The sequence below is a fragment of the Echinococcus granulosus genome (assembly GCF_000524195.1).
Source record: "Echinococcus granulosus chromosome Unknown EG_S00029, whole genome shotgun sequence".
Lineage (NCBI taxonomy): Eukaryota > Metazoa > Platyhelminthes > Cestoda > Cyclophyllidea > Taeniidae > Echinococcus > Echinococcus granulosus.
In genome coordinates this window covers 770,596-787,353 of record NW_020170409.1, presented here as the reverse complement: position 1 = coordinate 787,353, position 16,758 = coordinate 770,596, and the positions used below count along the sequence as shown (strand labels likewise).

At 40.6% G+C, this 16,758-nt stretch overlaps 1 protein-coding gene across 1 annotated transcript in view; it reads right to left on the bottom strand. All coding sequences in view use genetic code 11, as the record gives it.

The window, feature by feature from the left end:
* Positions 1 to 634: 634 nt before the first annotated feature.
* Positions 635 to 16,758, bottom strand: part of EGR_04605 (ADP-ribosylation factor GTPase-activating protein) — a gene marked incomplete at both ends in the record, with an annotated part of 17,095 nt that continues 971 nt past the window's right edge. The window contains 8 exons of the mRNA XM_024493854.1: positions 635 to 825; positions 918 to 1,015; positions 5,509 to 5,654; positions 5,797 to 5,856; positions 6,556 to 6,666; positions 10,345 to 10,459; positions 15,704 to 15,957; positions 16,033 to 16,204. Of these exons, the coding sequence (XP_024351782.1) occupies positions 635 to 825; positions 918 to 1,015; positions 5,509 to 5,654; positions 5,797 to 5,856; positions 6,556 to 6,666; positions 10,345 to 10,459; positions 15,704 to 15,957; positions 16,033 to 16,204 (1,147 nt within the window). The remainder of the gene's footprint in view (positions 826 to 917; positions 1,016 to 5,508; positions 5,655 to 5,796; positions 5,857 to 6,555; positions 6,667 to 10,344; positions 10,460 to 15,703; positions 15,958 to 16,032; positions 16,205 to 16,758) is intronic.

Below are 16,758 nucleotides of genomic sequence, written 5' to 3'. Positions count from 1 at the left end.
GTACACCTACAGGTAATCCTCGAAGCTCACGCAATCCATAGAGCAAGCAATAAATTATTGAATACCCCGCAACCGGTCCACCAGACAATCCCAAACACCTCAATTAATCGCCCGAAAAGGCGAACAGAACCTAGACCTGGGCACATTAGGCTAAGGAGCGCGCAAACATTTAATCAAAACCACCCGATAGAGAAATTAGCTCCCTTAATTGCGCTTTGACCTTGCGAGGGCGATGCAGTGCAACCTTTACAACATTGAGATTGCAGTCACTCTCATAAGTGTGCCCTGTTAACCCCGCTAGTATACGTACTGGTACCCGTGATGTGAACATCAAATGTATAAACCACCGTAGTTGGCTTGCGGTTTTACCCTACAAAATCTGATAGAAACGATCAGCCGTAAAGAGGATGATTTTTGTACTAGGGAACGATAAAAATATACCCGAAACAAACAACTCCACGCCTCAAAATAGTCAACACGACATGAATAGTATCGAAGTAATTTACTGATCTATAGAACAGCTGGGAGCAAATTGTCGGGAGAGGAAATTGAAAAAGAGATAGAAAGGAAAGTGTCACGAAGAGGGAGGGAAGTCAGGATATCACGCTTAGGAGGTTAATAGGAAGATAAACAGTTAGTCTAATTTGCTGGATTTGCTACGATGGCTGGTGGTCTCAGAGATGTTCCGATTCGCCATTGAAGCTGAAGTGCTATTGCCTCCGACATTTCTACTCAGATTGCTCCACCCACGTCCGGCGTCATCGGCATCCCAGTCCGAGTTCCACCAATCGTTTGACTCCTCCTTTGGCGTTGACTGCTTAGTCTCTGAAATCAGGAAAAAGGAATAAATTTGAAGCCATAAGAACATTGCGCAACGGAATAGCCATCAGTCAAGAAATGAGGTGACATAAACATACCCTCTGTACGAGTGCAGTTATCTCTAGAGAAGTCACCTCCCCATCCATCAGCATCGTTGATGTTCTCATCGAAACTCTTCACGTTTCGACCCAAATCACTATGAAAAGATATAAAAGGCGCCCTGATGTTATAAATTATTAATCAATCACACCAGGTAAGGATTTTACGACACAAAGGATGTGCGACAGACATAAAACCTGGCTGCCAATGTTACTACGACGCCGTCTGCTAATTAGGAGTTCAGACCAAAAAAATCAACACCACTAACTCGCACAGACACAGAATGCTTCACCACGTGTGGAAAATGAAAAGAAACTGTACAACTATGGCTTGCCCTGGTAGATTTACTGAAGTGTTTCAACAAACTAAAAAGAATAACCTCCAGATGTATTCCAATCACGCGGTTTTCTCAAGCGCCATAAAAAACAACACTCAATTTCATAAGAATCAACTCACGTTCCCTCTCCATCTCATCTAAACAGTAATGATTAATGCAGACCCAACAAGTGGCGATAAAATCGTCTGGATTGCCATTTGTGTCAAAAAAACCACGCATACAATTATCGCTTTCATGGCAATGAAACCTTGAATGGCCCTTCTTGAAAAAGTGGGTTAGTCACAAAAGCAGCGAGGGCCATGCGACGTAGGTTCAAATCAGATCATGAGTGTTGGTGATACCTCCGACCTCAGAAAAAGGTTCTCGTTAAAAACTTGAAAGGTTTTCACTTTCGTAGTTTTTTTGTAAACACCCTAAAAAACCGCCTCTCGCACCTTTCCTCCTGCTCGGTAAAAGTTTCGTTGGCGCCACTTTGAGGGCCCAAATAGTCACTCTAAGCTCACGATAAAGCAGTCACCATAAGTAAGCTTGACTAAGCCCCAGGCCCAGTTCCATAATTCCCGCTGGCCAGCCGTCAGGTTCATGCTCGCATGTTAGTCAGTAAAGACAGAAATTGACAGTAATAACGACTTTGGGGCCTATAAAAAAGGCGGAAAGGAGAGAAAAAAACTGCAGTAAGAAAAAAAACTCCTTTTACTTTTCTACACGATCCTCTGTTACATCCGCGCCCCTACTACCAAATGGCTCGAAAACGACATGGCACCATCTGTGTTGTGGAATACGCTCCTTCGGCAGTATTTCTTCCCATGTGTGAGATTCTGAACCAGTTTAAATGCCTTGCAGTAACTGACTAAATTTATCTGCCCAAGAGGCAATAAAAGCCAAAGTAAAGCTACTTCAATAGCGCTAACACTTCAGGTGAAAGCGTATTCAAAGAAAAAAAGGCGCCACGGCAAAACGTTGACAACTGTTAGAAGCAGGCAAGGAGAGCTTGAATATTGAATGTTGTTGCCAGGTTGCCCCACTCTAAGTGGCTGGGTGAAGCCACAGGAATGCAACAGTAGTAGGGATTAAAAATTGTTTTGTTAGTAGGGAAGGGGGGTGCTCAATACTTGTAGTAGATGTTTCGCGGCCTTTTCCCTGTAAAAAGAATGTTTTCTTGCATAGGCAAGTGAATGCTGTGTACCGAAAAGCGCTGTCGCAAAACGAGGCAAACCCCTCATGGGTGCATCGAAGTTGCGGCAAATAGTGACGTGCAGGAATAGGCAGAAAACAAGAAACCAGTCAGAATGGGAATGTTTTAAGCAAACGTTTCTCGCGTTTTTTTACTTTTCTGTCACGCAAATTGGAAGGGCGGAATAGGAATGGGTACTTATATCCAAAAGTTGCAAGGCGTCATCTAACTTGGGTTTACACTTTCAACAGCGAGCCGAAGTTGGTCAACATTTAGATGGTTCATGCTATAAATAAAATGCTTTCCTTTCCAAATGGTAGATTTTCCGCCAACGAGATAAAGCTGGAACATTTTAGGACTGTTGTCAAATGCAAAACAAGTTTCTCTCTTAAAATAGATACAAAATTGGTTAGGCATTAATAAATCAAGTTCTCGTAGAACAAAAGTATTGACTGTTTTAAATGATTGCTAACCTGAGAACTTCCAATTGCATACAAACGATGATAGAGCATGGTGATTTTGTCGGCCCCTTCATTTTACGCTCTTTGATAGATATCGTCATGCGATTTATGCTTAAAAGAAGTTCTAATAATGCCAGCTGGAGAGAAGAAAGAGGCAAAAATGTTTCTGGCTGCCAGATATTGTGGAAGAGGTCAGGTTTATTTTAAGAGGGTCATAAAAAAATAGCTCAACAAATCATTTGCAAACATCACAATCTAGATCAATCTCTTATAAAAGACAAGAAATTCGTTTGTAAATGAGTATCAAGTGCGTGGCCTGAAAACACTGGGGATTAAAACAAGCTAAATTGAACGAATGAAAAAAAACATTTTTACACAGAGTGCACCCCACTATCCACAAGCGAAGCAACAAATGATTCGAGAACATTTAAATAAGTATTTGCAGAAGTATGTTACACGAGTACCCCAATTATGCATGTCCATGAGAATGACCAAGGATGTGCCGATTTTACCGACCATAGAACATCAAAGGTTGTAAATGAGTGGGCGAGTGGGTGAGTGAATGTATGTGCGTGTGCATGTGTAGGTAAAATCGCTGCTACGGCAACCGATTTGCAGATCAAAGCGCAATCCCGTATCTCTGGGCTCAATTTATTCGTTACATGTGAATATAAAACTCCTTAATCTAGATATCTCCAAAAAAGTCAACCTACTAGCATAACGGATAATTTCCGAGGCAAAAGACCATCATTTTTAATTGCCTGGCCTGCTACCAATGAGAGCGGCCAATTTCAGGCATTTGATTCGGAGACAATGTCATTGTTCAAACAGACAACACATTTTCCAGCAAAAATGAGCCCACATTTGGGGGAGAGGAGTTGTCAGAGATGCGACTGCAGTGCTAATGGGGGATTGCGAAAACAAATTGCGTGATCCACTTATTTGCCTTAGGTTTCCTACGAACATAAAACCAAGAAGAAAAGTGAGAAGCCTGCCAGGCTGCCCTCTTCTCAAAGAATCACAACAGCCATAGGTAGTCAGGTAGGTCTCAGTTGGCTGTTATTATGAAAAAATGCGAGAATATCGGGGAAAAAGCGAATAAAACTACCAAATAAAGAAGGATCAGAAAGTAAAGTAAAAGTGAAAGGTCTGCTAACTTTTGTTAAAAAGGGTAGTGATGACTTTAATTGAAGGTCCTCTCTCTTAAAACACATTACAATGCACCGGTCTTTAAAACAAGGATAGCAGTTCCAGCTTAATAGACCCCTCGATCTGACCAAAAAAGCTATTCTGCATGAGAGGAGGGGAGAGGAGTCCCTTCACAAATACAATACCCAAACTATACCAGTACTGTTTCTGTCGATGACTAACGAAACCAGTACCTGGTAAGCGGACCTCGTAGGATATGTCATCCTTCATTTAGACCTATCTCATCCCATTAATAGCGCAAAAATACTGACCCTGGTATTGGTAACTGCTCGCGTCTAGTAGTATAGGCGGATCAGCGCATTTTTTTCCAGAGACTCCTAGCAGAAAATTCATTTTTAAATGTATGTATTAGTAGGGATCATTGATCCCTGTTTCAAAATTTCAATGTTCATATATACCTTCAGAAATAGCCATTTAGATATTGTCAACATGGGATCACATAACTTTTATGAATAAAAACGGTGTTGCTAGAAGGATGGGAGACAAGGGATCATTGAATAAATTTCAAAGATTGTAACAAGTATTTTAACCTTGCGAAGATATGAAAAGGCCGAGTTATTGGCGCTTTGATATAACGCGTTCAGCAAATATTATTGTTAATGACCGAACAGCTCAATCGAATTCTGCGAATTGTTCAAATCCTTAAAACATGCTCTGGAAACTCGTTCTTGCGATTATACACTATGAAGAGTGTACCGTACAATGTGTTACTTTTTGAAATGCAAGACAAAATTCGGCAACCTCCGCAAAAAATACTTCCCATAATACCGTCTGTGCTTTTTTATAAATCAGCAGCACAAGCTCATTTCAACCGCCTCGAACGGAAATGCAAAACGAAAAAAAAGACCTCACGTCGCCCACCCAGTTTGAGACCTCTAAAAGAAAATTATTAACTTACTTCAACAATTATGCATCAACATGATTCCCAAACGTGGTTCTAGGAAACTGACGTAAACAACACTTTCTAAACCGGAAAAATAATATAGGTATAAGAGCGTTGTGGTGGTAGAACGCTAAATGGGAGTAACATAGAAAGCCCACATTTACAAGTGCCGTTAAAGACAATCTGCAACTTTTACCGTTGCATCTATTGACAAGAAATGCCGTCGTGTCAATACACCCTTAATCAAGATGACAAGCAACAGTAGTAGTGCGTGTGTATTGGTGTGCGTGCAAAAACGCGTGGTGAATTAAACTGTCCTATAATGGTTCAGACGTAGTGACATCCTCCTTTCCCGAGCTCCTCAGATATCAGCTAAACACTGGGATATATGGGTACATGAACAAAGAAACTGTGTAGAGAAGTAATTGCAGTTCCTACTCTTTGAAATTATCGGTTCATAGCCTATGAAAACTCAAGAGTCCCAGTTTCGTTGGGTTCGACGAAAGGGAAAGAAAGGATGGCTTACGCAGCGAGAGAACCGTAATTGGCATTCGAGGGTACACCGGTAGTGGGGGAATCGTCAAAGGACTGAGGCTGTTGCTGAAACGAACGCTGGTGAGAGCCCGCAGATGGCCGCGTAGCATCGCTCGGGGTCTGCAGGTAGCTCTGCATCTAGAAGAACGGAGAGCAGGAATAAATTACAGCGATGAAGTAAGTTACAAAAGATTTTAAAAAATGCACAGAGAGGTCACTGCATTTAGAGAGCACCAAACGAAGCCAAGAAAAAATACGATGGTGGTGAAAGGCCTGTCACCTTGCTTGAGAGATTTGACACGCCATCCGAGATGGTGTCTATCAGGCGGCCCTCTTTAATCTGAAAGAGAATGGATGAAGGGACGACAGAGGGCACAACAGCAACATGAGGAACAAGTACAGATGGAAACACGAATAATTCGATTCAATCGCTGTGGGGAAGAACTTACAAGACTGGATGCAGTGTACATCTTAGCCGATCTTACGTAAATAGTTAATGGTTAGGAAATGCGCTTAATATGATCACAGGAAGTGTGAAATCGAGACTTCCAAGGTGAAATAAACGTGGATAAAAAATAAGCCTTTCGTTCGAAAAATACGTTCGCGGCATCGAAAGGCTACTCTTCAGCCATAAGGTAAAGGTTTGAAACAGTGTAGGTAGGTGTAAATTGACTTCAATCCCATCATTTAGTCATTTTAGAAAGTCTACTTTCCCTAGAGGAGAATTCCTGATAAAGTACGCGTCAAGTAAGCACGTGAAAAGTGGAATTCGGAAGTCTGAAGGTAAAAAAAGGTCTTTTATTAAGGCAAAAGCAACAAGTCCGCAAATACAAAAATTCGTTTTCAAATAATGGAGCAGGCTTGACAACACGGATATCATGCAAAACTAAGTAAACTATAAGAGCAAGGCATATAGATTCGAGTAAATTTTTGATTGATTAGCTTCTATACCACCTCACTCAGGTATACCTACGAATCACGTGCGAAGGGTAAGTGCAAATTACAAGAAAATGATACCAAAATGGGACAATGAGCCCACCTTTGATTGGACGCTTTGCCCCAACTGTTTAGTCTTCTCAGTGGCCGTAGCGGCAAGCTCGTTGGTCTTCTTCACGGCTGCCGAGGCGAACATGCTGAAGCTGGACCAGCCCTGCAAGGAGAGGGACAAAGGCGCTCCATGAGGTATTCGTAGGTGGACTAACCCGTGAGGCCATTGATTCTCTCAAAGGCATATAACGGGAAGTTAGGCAAGTGCCCTACCCTCTGTAGGTCAATTAAGGGACTCGCGTTAACCTCCCCCACCTTGAGAAAAGGAAAAATGTGTTATGGGAAAGATTCAGGTAACTATTGTCCCTCTCAGTTATGGAATGGACGAAACGCGCTGCATAATGGATTCAATTGTTTTTTCAATCCATTATGGGTTCCATGAAAAAATTGCAAAAGTAAAAGTAATCACGCGCCACTGAGGCGTACCCAAGTATTTAATTGGGAAATGTGTTGTCACAGGAGCAATGTGTTAAACCAAAATAATGACAAAGTTATCCGCTTAATCTGTATTTTAATAACTCGGACCTAGTCGTAAAGCCAAATTAGACTAGATTTCATTTGACTATGCGAGCCCCTTCAGTCCTTTAGGTTTGATCACTATCACGGTGACATGGAGTTCTGTCCCATGTGGTTTACTTTATTGGCACATCAAAACGTCGGTGGGTGCATAATAAAGGCACACCAAAGCTCACAAGTCTTATGATGTCTTCAAAGAGGAATCAGACAATGCAACCGTTTTGGAGTTCGAAGTAGAAGATAAACATTTAGCATGATACACTACCCGAAGTCAAACCACTAATTACTTCGAGTTGTTGTGTTGTTGCACAAGTGCCTATGACACACTATTAGCTATTTGCTAACTTCATGGGTTGGTCAAATTTTCTAACTACTGTACGATACTTCACACATTACTTACCACCCTTTCCTTGGCGCCATCCAATTTGAACCATAAAATGGCATATAATCTCCTAACGGTTAACTTCCCAATCCCTTTATTGTCGACTGCACAATTTACCATTCTCATCTTGAGCTTTGCACTGATCTACCAGACCATATTATAGGCCGTGATGTAGGAAGTCCAAGAATGCCCCAAAATTTGTCATCATATACTGTTTAGATCATAGTATTTGCTAAGGTATTGCTGAGGTCTAAGGTACCTTTCAATCTAAAAGGTGCCCATATATCAGGCAGAAAATATGTCGGGTATGCGTTTATGTAAGAACTGCGGCAATGCGCAGAAAATAAAACATTGGGTCCAAACTCACGCAGTCTAGAGATAGGGGGATTAGGTAAGATGAATGGATACGTGAATGGATGGACACATGTGGATAGATGTTAAACAGACAAATAGACGAGATCAACAATTGTGTATTTGGATAACATCTATGTGAAGGCATCATCAGTCGTCTAGTCAACGCACGATGAATAAACGGAAAAGCAACAATCAATCCAGGCAAGACAATCAAGGAACACTTAAGCTTCTATAGGACATGAATCAACAGTTCCAAAGAAAGGGAACTACATTTGCTGCTCCACATAATTTCTTGGTCCCTGTATCCACATATCCCAGAGTTTAGCTAATATCGTGGGGTGGGGGGTTGTGAAAGGGGGATTTGTCATTACATCTGAACCGCCATAGGACAGCCTAATCGCTTTGTCACCGGTGCGGGAAGTTGTCTCGGTATCAAGCAATCTTCTACAAATGGGAGTATGTGCCCATGAATTCAATTTTATGTCTTTATTCACAAGAGACTTCATTACCACGCATTGTTGCATGCACGCCTCTACACACGCACGACCACTGTTGTTTGTCATCTTGATTAGGGGTGTATCAAAATGGCGGCATTTCTTTTTATAGGCGTAAAATTAAAAACTTATATTTGACTTAAACGCCCTCTATACAAGCACAAAGTTTTGGAGTACTTATCCAACTGTCCTTTGTGCAAAAAAGTTCCTTTGCCTTTCCTTCTTGGTAGAATTCCTGTTTGAGCAACGCTCTTTATCACAATCACTGGTCTGGAAGACTTAAAAACATCCTAATGATAGCTTCACAAATAAAAGGCACAGTTAAAATTTGAGGAAGCATATCTTCAACTGTGCGAAAATAGGTGGAAGAGATTTGTGAAAGAAAAACCCACCAGCGCAATATTAATTAGTTAGCCGCATCTGTTTACCATCAAATTATCTGTCAAGAGGAAATAGTTTTTCCAATTTAACGATGAAGTGACAAGCAAAATTATCCAATTAGCTTGCGACCAGTGGGACGGTAGAAAACTCAACGCTAAATTCGCTATGAGCATGTGCGACACTTTACTGATTTACCTCTTCTCTTGCTGTTTACAGGGAGACAACAGAAAACTAAATGGGATTCAACATACAAATGAATATAACTAGTAATACCATTAGCAATGTCGTACATTACATATTTGGTCAATGATGTCCAGATAAGACATCACTACTTGGCCGGAAAATTGGACTGTAACAAGGAACCAATCAATTTTTACGCTTTATGTTGGAAGACTTCAACGGCAAATGAAGCAGAGAATAACTCATTTGCTGTCAAAATTTCGAAGGAGAATCCGATGTTTCTTTATTCCAGTTACTGTTATACGGGTTATAAACTAAAAGGTGTATTTATCCTCAAATCAAAAGCATTCTGCATCTACTTTAGCATCATCAACTTGACCAATCGGCTTGAAACACAATTTAGTGTAACCACAATTACAGGCTGCACTTTACGCTTTTGTTGCACTGGTTATGAAAATGATAGAGAATACATTAAAACAAAACTCACCAATAAGGCAACCAAAACCTTTTTCATTGCATTACATTAATAAAGCTTGAGAACGTCTCATTACCATGGCATAAAATAAATGCGGAAAGAATAGGCAGTTTTCAACAATGAATTCAAAACAATTTTAACTGCCTATTCTTCCACCACTGCTCCACTGTATGTATGTAGGCACAAATTTGCTATGCAAACACATCTAGACCCGATTACTTCATGCCCTTTAATAAGTACCCAGAGAGCAGGCGAACTTGGTGAACGTACCTCCCACTCCTTAACAAAGGTAACAGATCTTTTCCTCCTTTCCCCCTTCTCTAAGAATGGCACAGTTCGTTCATTTTTAGATATCAAACCACAGGTTTTACCCAAAGGGGAAAATTGCTTTTTCAACAAACTCCAAGCGACATTTGTAAAAATCCACCCCGCTTAAGGCTAAAGTGAGGCCTCAGAATGACGTGAGGGTATGTGTGCTTGTTTTGAGATAGTCACTATTACTGGGTGATGAGAAGAGAAGCTATCAAGTAGCCAACCCACCCATCTACCTACTTACCAGCCTATCCACTCAGTCGACAAGAAAGAAAGGTATGAAGATCTCATATCAATCACGGGAATTTCGACTAATTGCACCCCAAAGAAGCATAATTACACACAAGAAGTACTCTGCTTCCCTCACCCCACTACCAGTAACCACACCCTATCAACAATGTTATAGGGGTAATGCAGTGAAGGTGATATCAGTGGTGACAACGAAAGGCAGTGCCTGTGTCTATGGGCAATCTTGTACAATTAGAGCCGGAGGGGAATATTGAAAGAGCAGGATATACATTTCTAGCATCAAAAAAGATACAGCCATGGTACTGAAGAAGGCTACTACACTACGTAAGCTAAGGTTTACAGACAATGGACCTATAGTAACACAAAAATACTCAAATTGCATGCATAAAAAGCACCTGACTAGTGCTCTTTTGACCCAGAGCAAAATGAGGTACTCACGTCCATGAGAACTTTCATGGCATCGTCGTACGCAGAGGACTGAGGCTCGGGTTTATGTGAGATCGGAGTGTTGCCAAATCCCTCGTATCGACCGCCCTGGCTGGGTGGAGGGCCACTAAAAAAGTTAAATTATAAATGTGTTCAAGGTGACGTCGAAAAGTACAATTTCAGAGAATTTTGATTACACCACCAGTTCTTAAGTAGCTGTTCTGAAAACAAACAGAGGAGAAGTGAGCACTCCACAAATGGCCGATTCAAGGAGTATCAGAAAAAAAAATAACTTAAAAAAAACTGTGAAAAGACTCATCCGTTGAGTTTTAAACTTATTCTGGTGTTTCTAGAAAGGTCTAGTCCAATTTCGAGAGCAGCATAAAAAGAAAAGATGGAGGACTTTTAAAACCTCAGGCACGAATTCTGAATTACGACAAAAATGGCTTACAAGAAAGCAATGTCTAAACACCCAGACGCAATAAGACAATTTCAAGGAACATGATTTTACTGAAATTAGCAAAGCACGTGATAACATCTGTCACGAAATTAATGGTCTTTGTGGTGATTTGAAACATTGGGAGCTGCGCATTTATCGCAAAAAGAGGACCAAAGCTACACGAAGAAAATAATCTGATCCGCTTCTAACTTTCGTGTTTAACAAAACAAGTGGCCGCACATCAATAGGGGACATGGCTAAGTGGTCAAAATTTCCTTATTAACTTCCACAGTAAAGGCAAATTTCCCTTTAAAGTGTTTTGACCCATTATCCATACAAAAGCACGGACACAATTGCATTCCCAACAAGGAGGCCCGAGATGGTAAGACGCCGGGACAACCGGCGTACAATTTGTGCGCATCCGGATATGCAGGTGACCGGAATCTTGGATTACTGATGGCCCTGGAGCACCCATGGGAGGTTCCACCCCTCACGCATTCATGCCATAGCGAGGGTGAGATGTGCAGTGGTACGCATAAAGCACATCCCCTCGCGTTACTGGCTAATCCTGTGGGTTTCAGAACGAAGCAGGAAATGAGGGAATTTACTTTTTTGGATAAAAATTTCTGAAACTTTGCAAGAGAACACTTCTCCAGGGTTGTTTACACCCCCTAGAAAAAGTACAATCACAGATAATCCGGTGAAATTTCACATTGCGGAAGTTGTGGAACTTGTCTGACGCAAGACCTTTCAGCGGCAGCTGTAGCTGGATAAAAAGTAGTCTTCAGTACAAGCCCATACATGAGGACAGATCGTCTGCTGAAGCAGTTATCATTATGATGTAAATTGCCGCTTAAAAATTTTGCACCAAACAATATGAAAAGGTTGCATTAACTTATAAGAACGGAATTTGCTTTGAAGATACCCGGGACATTGACAAATACGGAGAAATTTTAATTATTTCCCACGATCTCCCATTTTCTCAGAAGCACTGGAAGTAGAAGTTAGGATTTCCAGTGCCCGAACGCGTTATCTAGCTATCATTATTTGGCAGAGGGAAGGTAAGTTTAAAAAGCATACACGGATTCCGCCAAAGAAGGGGCATTTTGTCGTATAATTCGTATCGCTGACAGTAATTATACTAGATCAAAGTATCTTTAACAACCCGAGCACTCAGTAATTGGACCAAAGTTTTCCTTCATGGGCATTGATGAGTACCTGCCGTTTTGACATTAAAAAAGTCCAGCTGACTACAACCAAAGCCATGAAAAATGAGGAAACGGCCCTAAAATTGATTAGCTGAAACTGAAGAGTAAGGAATGTGTGTTAAATGGTCGATGACCCGATCAGTAAATCTTAGGTTCAGGGAAATGCGCACGCTAGATTGACGTCTAAGAAACTGGGGGAGGGTCAAAAGGCCGGTTGCGTGTAAATTCGCTATCAAAAATTGGCCTATCATAGCGAAAATTTGAAGATCTTCGGTAGATGGGAGGCAAATATGGTAAAAAAAATTGTTAGTGAAAACAAATATCCTACAGAAGATAACCCGCTGTGAGCATGTTCATCTTTAGTACTAACAAGCAATAGGCTATGAGGCATCCTATGAAGTCTAGCAGAAAGACAAAGGTACTCATTTGAAAAGCCAATTTCTCACACAGTGCAGGAAGTCGAACAGCCAATCTATTACGATCGCTAAAACGGATTTCATTTACTGGCTTGGACAACGGCTGCTATTTCATGCATCACTCAGGCATCTAAAAATTGAAAATCCAATTTAAACTAAGAAATTAGACAAAAGCAACACTTTCTCTGATGCTATTTCCCCCTACACAGCAAAGAAAATAATCTCGCGAAGCACCACATAGGCCATTTTCAGCAATCGCTTTGCCCCTTGGAGAACAAGATGCCCGAATCCTTGAATTACTGGCACCACTATGTGCCATTATGGACTTTCTGTCAGATGAAATCACAATGAAACGACATGACATCAATAACATCTAAATCCAGGAAAAAAGTGAAATGCAATTGAGTGGACGACGAAGAAGGAAACGCATTTCAGATGACGTTACAATCGAGTAACATTAACATAAAGTGGAAATTCATCAATGGAAAAAAGAGAAACATCACATTTGATAAATTCAATCTCCTTTTGGCTTTAAAGTAAGCTTGAATTCACACCGAGCTTGCAATTAAAAACGAGGCCTTTTAATTATTGACATTGAGGCGAATCCACAGCATTGCTAGAGAGAAAATGCTACTGGTATTCGCGTGTTCCGCCATCATATCTATCGGCGGACAGTGGCAAATAAAATAATACGTAGACCTCACTTTAAATCACTAAGTCATGGTTAAGCACCCAGTTTTTTAAGATAGCGAATACCGGGAACGAATAGGGAAAAGTACTCCTCCCCAATGCGATCGACTTTACCAGAGAAAATAGATAAATGCGAAGTGGTAGACAGTCCTATAATAAATCCAGAATGAAAAAATTGAAAGCAACTGCGATTCATATAAACAAATTTGAATGAAGATTAAATTTTAAGAATATAATAAATTTATACCCCGCGATTTCATGTTTAACTCATCAGTCGACTTCCTTTTCCACTGAATAATGCATCGGTGGAAGGAAGACCACGGTATAATTTCAGCGGGTGATTTTGAAAAACTAAATTATTCGAGAACTCCGATTTTTGGCTTTAAAATAAAAACAGCACCCCCGGGTTGGTCACAGTCACGAAAGCCAGTGTAAATTTCCAAACACTCTCAGCTCTGCAAAAAGCAGAACAGAAAGTCTTGAAATCATTGCTTTTGGAAAAGGGTTGTCACCACCCACTAAAGAGAAATGATGCCTCTGGAGCACCAATCGAGCGAAGAGTGTTAAAAGACAGAGGAAGCACACTCGAAAGTTCATCAAATGGTATCACTAACGACTTCTACATTTATTTCCTCTGTTAAGGAAACGCACCTTTTGGCAACAATGCACCAGAATTTCGTTTAGTGTTCACGACGTCTATTCCTTATCAACTTGTGGTAGACTACCAAAACAACTCAAATCAGCTCAAAACAATAAAATAAACGTGGAACGAATACATTTTTTAGATTGAATCATTCGGAACACTAATGGCGATTGAGGCTATAATAACAAAAAATAAACCATTTCAATGGCCGTGGTCAATTTTCCTCTGAAGCCATAATAGCAAGTGTATCAAGCAAATATCAATGAGGCTAATGGAACTTCAGAGATTTATGTGCAAAGTACAGCTGTACTTTTCATTGAGAGTGTGATACACCTAGATGCTACAATTTTTATTGATGAGGACACTAAAAAGGACTGAGAGAAGGATAAGGGACAAGGAAACAAAGTCCAAATTGAATCACCACAGGATGCCATAAGTAGCACCTCATCCGTCATGACTGACTCGTGGTGTTGTTCTATTTATAAAAACCTGAAGGGAAATTAGGAAATCCCCATACATAATACATCGATGCCGAGATATCCATTGTTTGCAAAAGGGCGTTGCCTGGAGGTCATCGAAAGCAGAAGTCTGCGCCATCACGTGAAATTACTGGGCAAATAAGCCTTGCTCAGATAGAATAGCACTCATCAGTGACTCAAAAGCACATCAAAATACTAAAAGAATGACGAGCAGCAATTAATTGAGAATGTGAATAATCGCATCTAGGCAAATAAAACCAAATCATTTCTTATTTTCAAAGTCAACGTGGTAGAAGTGGTTTAGTCTAATTCCTCATTTTACGGAGATAAAAAAACGTCATTGGGCACATCTATTATCCCACTGTGAACAAGAACCCAAATCGGTCAATGCATTAACAAAGTAGTGGTTAGTAAGGCATAATGCAGTGTGTTTGTTATTCAATTAAAACAGTACTTTGATAAAAAAAAATTTTACTTATTTTGGATAACCTTCCCCAGAGACCCACAACAGAATCCAAACTAATGTACAATTTAAGTAAAGCAGGGTACCATACAAGTAGTCTCGATTCAAAGGAATAAAAACCCCTCTTCACCATGTAAAGTAGAGAGGAGGGGTGGGTTTATCTGGGTTAATTGAACGTCGCAGAGGAAAGACATAGGTACAACGAGATAATGGAAGGGTGAAAAGGAGCAAGCAAAAAATAGGCATAAATTAAGTACGACGTCTTGACGTAATTTAACGCCTGACTGAGCCCTGGTAAGGGAAAGATATTAGCAAGTCAATCAAAATAAGAAAAAATGGTTTATAAAAGTATGCTGTGAACATTTTCAACATTTTCATGGCTTTCCACAACTTAAAGTGGATAAAATCGAACTATCTTCCTAATGTAACAGACATTGTTTCTTAAACGCGCATAGTAAGAGAGGCGTTAAAATGTGAAACAATGGCGGAGGAAAAGGAGGCAAGTATGTGGTCCACTTTTAGTTCAATAAGAGCCTTTTGGGGGAACTAAAACAGAAACCAAAAGTACAGTGGCAGTAGTATGATGCCAGAGATTGCAGATTCCGGCAATAGCACTCTATTCAGCCATTCAAATGTCCTTTGAAGCAATAACATGCTGATTTCAAAAGTACACTGTTGCTATGTAATTTCTTAAAGCATAAAACCAACAAACCGGGACATTTAATTAAACTATTCCGCTCGAATTGCAATGGTCTAGATAAATCAACCTCTAGTAATTTTTAAAAGGAAAGTTGTCGAGGGAGAAGCAGTAAGTTCAGGAACTTATTGCTCAAACAAGTGATTAGGAATGAGAAAATGTAGATTCCAAATAGAGGCCTTCAAGAATCTTGCACAATTTCAAAAGATGGTGAAAAATACCCATGAGGGAAGTTCATTCGAATGATCTCTACCACCCAATGGATGAAATGTGCGACAACAATTATATTTTAACCAAGTAGAGCATAAGTAATTGGAAAATAACCTTCTAACTCACCTTGGTCTGCTGGCGTTTTCGGTCACCATGCGATTAAAAAAATCCTCTGTCCTGGCCTTCTGCTCGGGCTCATTCAACCAAGACTCGAGGTCGGAATGAGCTGTAGACAGAGTGGATGAGCCAGCAATGGTTCGGGGTTGGGTGGAGGGCAGACTGGTAGTGGTGACACTGCGATTCATCCCAAGAGGCGAGTGGTATTTTCTAGCAGGAGAAGTCTCTTCACTCCATGCACGTCCCTCCGCTTCTGTTGAAACCTGTAATAATTATTGTGTTGTGAGTTTTACAATATGTCCAAGAAAGAAGCGTGAAGGAAGGCAATCTTCGCCTACTTTATCACGGAGGAGGGCGGCAGCTCTGCTATTATACTTCTCACTGAGTGACCAGCTTGATCGATAGTCCGATTGAGATTCAAAGAAGAGACGAGCGTTCTTATTGCCACCTACTTTCATCTTCTCCAACTCAATCGTCTTCCACTTGTCCATCGTCACGGAACGCACAAAGCTGTGCAAAAATAAGGCGTATAATACATAGCCTACTTTAGAAAGCAAGTAGAAAGCACGACAAACCATGAGTAAGACTGATCATAGTCCCGGTAAATGGTCTGCGCAAGAAAATGCGCAAAACTGATGCAATTAAGGGCGCAGAGCCAATTTCAAACGTCTTAAAACCAGCGCCTTCCAAATAAAAACTCATCCAAACAGGGCGGTACCAAAGCTAGACGGCAACATGGACTGTTAACAAAAGAACAAGAAGCAAGGCTGTTGATATATCTACAGAGGACAGAAGTTTGACAAATGTGGTATCGACTAAGTTGCATCACAAAGACCTCCATGGACCCACATAAAAAGATAGAAGACTTTACCTACCAAAATTCGCCAATTGGCACGTAGTTTAAGCAAAACGAACAAAAATGAACCTATTTTATGAGAATATTATTTGGTGAGAAGCACGGAAAATCAGAAATTTGATAAACTTTGGAGGAGTGTTTATCTTCACTAAATTCGGTAGTTAGATTTGGAAACTGTAGCGCCCATGCGTGATTTTGTAACTAGACC